This window comes from Nanorana parkeri, unplaced genomic scaffold, assembly GCF_000935625.1.
Source record: "Nanorana parkeri isolate BGI_ZX_2015 unplaced genomic scaffold, ASM93562v1 scaffold23, whole genome shotgun sequence".
Classification (NCBI taxonomy): Eukaryota; Metazoa; Chordata; class Amphibia; order Anura; family Dicroglossidae; genus Nanorana; species Nanorana parkeri.
The window spans coordinates 1371582-1379750 of record NW_017306291.1 but is presented as its reverse complement, the minus strand read 5'-3'; the positions used below and the strand labels follow the sequence as shown (position 1 = coordinate 1379750).

Genomic DNA, 8169 nt, shown 5'->3' with positions numbered 1-8169 from the left:
CTAAGTCCCACCCTGTGCCTTTAAAGGAAACCCATTGTGACTGAAACATGGGGGAAACCATTGTAGACCACAATCATTTCTGACCTGGAATAAGCAAAGTTACACTTGTGAGTCCAGAAAGCCCAGAAGTTGGCTCCTTGGTCAATCATAGCCTGAACCTCTTCATATAACCCCTGTGAAGGTAAAACTGGATCTAGGTTTATTATAATATTGTTTAATTATAACACATGTCCCTGATTCTGTAAAGAGAATCAAACCTCTCAGATGTATTAACTGACATAAAGTAACTTTGCCTGAAACTGGGAAAATATCTAAAGAAGATGCAAAAATATAAAAATAAAACTTTTTTTTCCTCTGCTAACCCATTCTGAGAGAACGACGCAGTCCACCTCATTTTTATAAGGAGGGTTCCAGCATTGAGATCTCTAAAGTCCCAGGTTTAAAATGCTAGTATGGCTATTACAACGGGGTCTTCTTACACTCCCTGTTGGGTTCTACATTCACTTTTTTATGTAAAGGAATAATATGTCCATGAGACGGATGGAAACATCAAAACTACATGGTGAGAAGACCTAGGAACTATGGTTGGGAGACCTCACTGAGCTGTCCATGAACCAATGGGTTACTAAACTTGCTAAATGCTACATGGAAATAAAATATTGCTTTTAAAGACACACGACCATTATAAGGTGTCTTAGCACATTAGAAATATATGTATTGTTTATTTTATTGTATTTTTATATCAGTTTTAAAACATTTTGTATTTACTTTTTATGGCATGTGTTGTTGGCACCCATTTGTTCTGGTCTAGTTCAATCCTTTACTGTCACGCCTAACCTATATGAAAAATCCTGGAGACAGACTGTTCTAGAAGAACAAAATAGTAAAACAAATTCTTTGAACCACAAGAATTAATTAACTTGTGTCAAATGGTAATGGGGAAGTTCACACCAATAAATTATTCTGTTATGTTGGTAGCATTTAGTCACTAGTGTATTACAGTTCTTTAGGGCACCAGCAAGGTATAGCCTTCTTCTTCCAGATATCTTAGTTCCTACTAGGTACAAGAGATACTCCAATAGCCAATGCGATATGAGGGAAGAAGATGAGTAATTTGTATTATTTATAGATGGGATTAATTCACTGCTTTGGCTCATAGCAGCCGAAAGACAAAATAATACATTAAACATGTTTTCTACTTTCCCTTCAGATGTATCCAATCACCTCTTGAAAATACTGATTGTGTTTAAAATAAGTTTTACAATTCCTGTATGTTGTCATACTACCACTCTTATGGTTTTCTCCATAGTACTGGTTTTATGGTCAGGAAACTTCAGCCTGGCATCTCAAGGATTATTACTTCTACTTTCAAAGAACGTGGAAAGGTGGATATTTCTAATTGGTGGTCTGTGTTCTCTCGAAGACCAATGGCCAATCCATTGGAAGGGGGTAATGGGGTGTGCTGCCAGGGAATGGCCATGGTGGCAGTGGGAAGGGGTTTATGGTGATACGCAGTTGTTGTGCTGATTTGTCAGCAGCTCTGTCTGATGTCCCACCCAGCTCACTGACGTCACGGGTTGCCAGGAGTTTGACAGGATGCAAGCCGGAGCGTCTCGCTCAGCTCCTGGCAACTGGTGATGTCAGTAAGCTGGGTGGGCAGCCGCACCGCACAGAGCATCATAGGTTGCGAAGAGTTCTTAGCAACCTGGGAAGCTGTGAATGGCCAAGCCTCCCCCACCACGACTACCACCACCACCTGGCAGCTTCCCGGTGAAATGCTGCCTGAGGCAACTGCCTCAATATAGAGACGGCCCTGCATGAGTCATTTTTTTAGTTTTGGAAAATCTTATGTTGCAAGGCAGAGGCGTGAGAAAGAAGGTCAAAAACCAAACCTACAAGTGACAATGACAAACATGTTGATCTTTATCTCACTCTAACTTTTTCTTATTCAGCCATGTGACGTTCTTTAAAAGGAAGTGAAAACACTTACAAAACGTTATTAAAATTACATTTAAAAAATATTATTAAACTAATTGTTTTTAGCGTTAAATTAGAAGTAAAATAATAGAGAGGTTAGATTGCTTGTAATATAAGTGCAGTATTAAATGATGCACACCTTGCAAGTAGATCAGAGTATAGCAAAAGCCGCAGAATAAGATTATCAATGCTTTCCAATTTATATGTTGCCCCTGCTATAATCAAGATTGTCAGCACATAACAGCCCTCTGAGTTAAAAGTAGGAAAGTATTTTTGTGTTTGAAAGAAATAAAAACCTTCTAAAATCCCATTAAATAATTCAGTAGGACACTCCGCTACCGCTACAGGCTTTTGTCTTTTTTTTTTTATGTCCGCATCTCGCGGGTGTATAAGCAGCACAGCTTTTATCTAAGTGGGTTTTTTTGTGTGTAAGATTTTTATGCCGCAATTTAAATGTTCCTTCTAGAATTTTATGCTAGTGCTTAAAAAAATAAGCATGTAAGCTTAAAGGTAATTTGGAAAGTTTTAAAACAATGATCGTCAATAAACAATTCATGATCCTCACAAATAAAAGCGCTGCTCGTTGTTGGAAACGAGCGGCAGGGCACGGCTCTCAGTTAACGGGCTCGATGTAATTGGCTGGAAGCATTCCCGCCTTCCCTGTTCTCTGCACAGTTCCATACATCCATCCTTCATCGATGGGCTGCACGTTAACAATATAGTCACCGTCCCTAAAGGAAACTTCGTCTTCATCTTGAGCGCTGTAGTCGTACATGGCTCTGTATGTTCTCTGAATGGGAGGCAATAAAAGAATGATTTTTTTTTTTTATTCACAAAACCTCATTAACCGCAACAGTATACTAAACTAACAAGCCGCAGACTTCCTGAGTGAGATGTTTAAAGAGGAGTTCCAGGAAAACAAAAAAACATACACCTTTTATTTTAACAATGTGCTCATTAAAAAAAATAATTGCATGTATTTTTGAAGTATATCTAGAAGAAAGAAACCTGAAAAATTTGCGCTTTTTTAAAACTATTTCTTCAGCAAATCCAGACCATATAAGACCAGAACAATGGGGGGTTCACCATTGGGGCTACTATTACTAAATGGCCCTAATATTTGTTCTTTTTCTTGACTGTACAGGCTGACTGATACATGGGACAAGTTTGTGATGGTGTGCGGACATTCAAACTAAACCAAGCTTTTAACCACTGGAGTCCCGCACACCATTTTAAGATGGTGTTGGGGCAGTGGCTGTTTGTCCCAGTGCTTCTTTAAACAGCACCCAGGCTCAGCAGCTCTTGCCCACCCTGGCACTGGGGCCAAAGCCATTAGCTGTCAGCCGGTGTCTAGCGCTAAGACAAGGAGCTAAAATGATCAGCTTCTGGGCTTCCAATGGCTCTACAGATCGCTTGATAGGAGCATACTGTAGAAGCCAATGTAAATATGATGGTTCCATGTATGTTCACTGTGAGCTTTACTAATCTGAAATGTTACATAAAAGTCACACTAATGTGGTATCATTTTAACTACTTTGCTGTTTCTATTTTAGGGTAAATATATGGTGGTGTGTAAATTACTTAAATGCTGCACTGGGAAAAATTACAGGAAAATGCATTAGGGATTTAGCAACAAAAAGGGCTCAAGTGGTTAAAATATTTAAAAAGGCAAAACTTTTTTTTTTTTTAATTATTGCCATCTGGGAAGATTTTCCTGCCATTCCTGTCCTAAAGAAACAACAGGAAGTAAGATGAATTCTCTTCATAGTAAAGCAAAAAAACCTTCTTTTTAGACAGTGGTCATTGGTACAAGTGTCCCCATTGGAAGATTTCTCCTCAAATTTTGGATCTTCCCTCACGTTCATACTTGGTGACAGTGACCACTAGGATACAAAGAGAGGAATCTTCCCAGCAGGGGCACTGAAAACAATCAAACCTGGCAGAGGTTCTAACTCTTCATGGCTCCATCCAAAACTAAAATAAAGGTTTTGGGATTTTGATACACGTTGATATACTGCTTGTGAGCCATTCCATAACATTTGCATTGACAATACTATTAGTCTAACATGTGTGCAGGCACTGGGGGCTGCATAAGTTGTAGGCAATTTACAAGAGCAGAGGAGCAAAGGGAGGATCCCACCTATGTAAAAATGATATCTCACAGTCCAATGAGCAGGCAAGTAACACAGGAAGGTTCAAAGATGTAATAGTGAGTTTGGTGTCACTCTTCTAACTGTGCAGTGTATCCTTCTATACAATAAGAACTGTGAAAATGTAGAATAGACTTCCATATATTGTATTTGGGGATAACATAGGAATTATTTTCCTTTTTAGAGCAAATTGGACCATGTGTCTGTGAAGGTTCTCATTGATCCAGGTCATGGTATAGCTTGTGGTAGTTAGTTACATCCAACTGGACTTGTTCTGTAATGCTGAAGATGTTTTGTAGCTTCTACAAGCCACTTCTTCAGTTCTGATGAGTATCTGTGATACCTGTGTGGATATAAATATTGGAGTATCTTCCTGACATTCAACGCAACTAAAGAATTGGCTTGGAGAAGCTATGAAAAGTCTTCAGCATTGGAAAATGTCACTGTCGGCATTTAGCCGAAAGTGCCATTTTCGGCCGGCGCCCCCCCCTTCACTTTTCCCAATATGCCCCAATGGACATATGACTTTTTTTAAACCTATCTACATAACAAAATGTTTATCAGTTGCAATAATTGCTTATATGAATGATGGTCCCTGCTAAGAAGAAGGATGGCAGCTAGTAGTGAGAACTCCGTAATATGTACGTGATGGCCACTAGATGGTGATAAAAAACCTACAACAAGATTTACTGTTTTGCTGTTTGCTTTATGATTTTCTGCTTACGCTGAAGACTTTATCTTGCAGACTGATCTTTTATAAATGAATGAGTTCAGTATCAGGTATATAATCGCAATAATGTATTTAATCCGAATGTGTAATCAGAGAAGATATGTTATTATTTTTGTTAATATTATGAAGTTAATCACTATTATGAACCAGTCTTTTACAATATAAACAAATTAGGAAGGAGATATGTGTCTCACTGGCGTTCACCTAAAACACGGCAGGAAGTTTTAAGCAAAATTGCAAAAGAACTCCATCCCTTCCTGCAAAAAGACAAAAGACTTTGAGAAATGTTCCCAGAACTGCATTTTGGCATTGGAACAACCAGCTAATCTGAAACAGCTAATTGTGAAAACTTCCCCAAACCGCCTTGTCACTGAGCCATCCAAAGATCAGACCAGACAAAGTACTTTAATCAGATTGCACATCATCAATCTCTCCTACCCATCTTTCTACTCCCCTGTCATGTAGACACCCAAAGTTACAAACAAAAGAAAATAAGGCCTACCTTTTCCACATGTCTGTTTAACTTAGAGAGACCACCGGAAAAATCAAGTATTTTAAATGGCATTAAACTCTGGAGTTACATCTTAAAAATACATTCAAGTACCTCAACTATTTACAAAAATGTATCTTATTTGTGTATCACTCGGCTGTAGATCCTCAAATCGTCTCTGAATTGATACTGGCACTGTCCTTCCTTCTGGAGGGTGGCTACTTTTTTTCTCCATGGTCCCTCTGTGTGTTGTAAAAGTAGCCCCCCTCCAGAAGGAAGGACAGTGCCAGTATCAATTCAGAGACGATTTGAGGATCTACAGCCGAGTGATACACAAATAAGATACATTTTTGTAAATAGTTGAGGTACTTGAATGCATTTTTAGGATTTCACTCCTGAGTTTAGTGTCACTTTGACTGCTTGCTTGTAGCATTTTTCCTTTACAAAAATTATTTTTATTCACATGAAATGTGCCTTTGAATTTCCTGGAGGAATGTAAATTTGAATGTAAACATGAAGCAATGGCCCTGAGTTTACATTAAATGCTGGAAAGCTGCTAAGATGCTGCTCAGAAATGGGCCAGAACCTAACTACAGCTACAGAGATCAGTAATGGCTTGTGTAAAAGCTCATATATGCAAATAACTGAATGTCCATAGCCTGGCCACAAGGTCACCATAATTACCTAATAAGGTACCTATTACCAATGGGCTGTAACTTAAACTTTAAACTATGCATGATCAAGAGAATATACTTAGAATATATGAGTGTAGAAACTCATATAAAAATGATATAATACTCACCATACTCTGTGAAGGAGAGTGTGCAAGTGGAGAGTGCATTGACCTCATAGAGGACATACTTGTCTGTTGCATGTATCCAAAACCTTGAGTTGGAGAGGTTTGATAAGCACCAGGAAGCACTGGGGCTGTAGGAAAAACAAGGGCAAATAAATAGCAAAAAGCATACAAAATGCCTCATTCATTTTCAGCTTGGTCCTTTAAAGGAGAATGAAAGCTTATTCTGGAATTTCCTTTGCCAAGCCGGTCTTTAGCTGTTCATTGATAATTATAACACACTCCTTTGCCAGGTGTCATCCATTACACAGCTCTTAGTACACCTCCCAGAGATCATCTGTATGCGATGCCCATACTGCCTCAACTGGCATCTCTTGATATGCAGGATCAATGGATTGACTTTAAGGCACCCCTAAACTTTCACAATCCGCACTTTTATCAGACAGTAAACCAGCAATTTCCTACAGAAAACTCATTTTGGTCGCCTGAGTCTGTGACATTTTCTGCTTCTCATTAGCCATAGCTCAGGACTGCATGCGAGTATAGGGATGTAGACTTTATGAAGACAGAGAAGAAAGCTGTCTGTATTCATGGGACATGGAATAGAAAAAATCAGTGAAATAATACACCTAATAAAACAGAAAGGTGTGCAATGGTAAAAATCAAAGGTATACTTTCTTGTTGGGTTGCTTAGGATGTACTTTCAGCTTCTTTGCATAACAAACCAATGCTAATGCTAAATACTGTATATCAACTAGGAGAGGACATTATACAAACACTGTAACAATGCAAATTAAATGAAATTAAACCAATTACATATCATTATAAAGGTTAGGTAAACAAGCAAGCCAGAAGTCATCTGATCAGTTCACATTTAGAAAGCACCAAACAACAGAAAAGGTCTTTAAATATTTAAAAATGTGCACAGAGATCAAATCCAAGACAGTAAACTTTTAGGTACATAAAGGACCAATAATGATAAATAATGACTAAGAGCACCTGGCTGTCGGCATACAATAGCCGGCAGGGGAGATTTCTCCATCCACGCTTTTTAGTGTGGATGGGGGAAACGAGTAATTTTTCTGAATTAGAAAAATCTTATGGCCAGCTTAAAGACTACAGAACCACATCCCTCTAAGTTATGGATAACAGGAAAAAAGGTGAGGATCCCATAGTCCTATCTTAATTCTGTTGTCTAAATAAGAAGGGTGAGTGAGCATTGTCATTCTAAGACAGGAAGTGTATTACTGGCAGAATCACTAGTATCACCCAATTCATCCCAAAAGTATTCAGTAGGGTTGAAGCCTGGGTTCTGTGCAGGCCACTCCATTTCCTCCATAACAAACTCATCAAATCATGTCAGGTGATAAAGGAAAAAATAAAAACTAATGCAGCCACCAAATCTAAGGATTGCTAAACTGCAATATATTACATATTTGTTTTGGGGTTTATATATACTTTTCCAGAGATGAAAGACAGAGGGAGATAAAGAGAGGAAGAAAAGAAAGGGAGAGAGGAGTGAAAGTATGCAAAATATATTAAAAAATGGTGTAGATCTGGTACTGCAAGTTTCATTTTGCATTTGTTTCAAACAGCTGCACTCTTTGTGCTTTATCTTTTTTTGTTGCAGAAAGTAACTGGGTGCTTTATCTTATTTATTTTCTCCCCAAAAAATGTTTGTCTGGGCAGAAATGGGTGCAGCTAATTTTTACCATGTTCTGGAATCAAAAAGTGCTGAATAAACAGAAGAAACAGAGGTGGTATAATAATAACAAAAATGATTTAATTGGCTAGTAAAAAATACCACAAAAGGAAGTATCGTATTATCTTCAAACCACATTTTAAAACCAGCTTTAATTCTGAAGGGGCATTGGCTGCTGGGATTTGTCCAGCCCTTATTTTAGTAAGTCTGTTAATTGTGTTAACCATGACTGGAACATGTCTTAACTCAATGTTAGTGGTTGTTACAGGTGAAGCCCAACACAGCACTCAGGTGTCACTCTGATTTAAGGCAGCCGTCCTTGGT

At 38.3% G+C, this 8169-nt stretch overlaps 1 protein-coding gene across 1 annotated transcript in view; it reads right to left on the bottom strand.

Moving 5' to 3' along the window:
- Positions 1–2400: 2400 nt before the first annotated feature.
- Positions 2401–8169, bottom strand: part of NEBL (nebulette) — a 62243-nt gene continuing 56474 nt past the window's right edge. The window contains 2 exon segments of the mRNA XM_018564382.1: positions 2401–2767; positions 6150–6274. Coding sequence (XP_018419884.1) covers positions 2591–2767; positions 6150–6274 — 302 coding nt within the window. The 3' untranslated portion in view covers positions 2401–2590.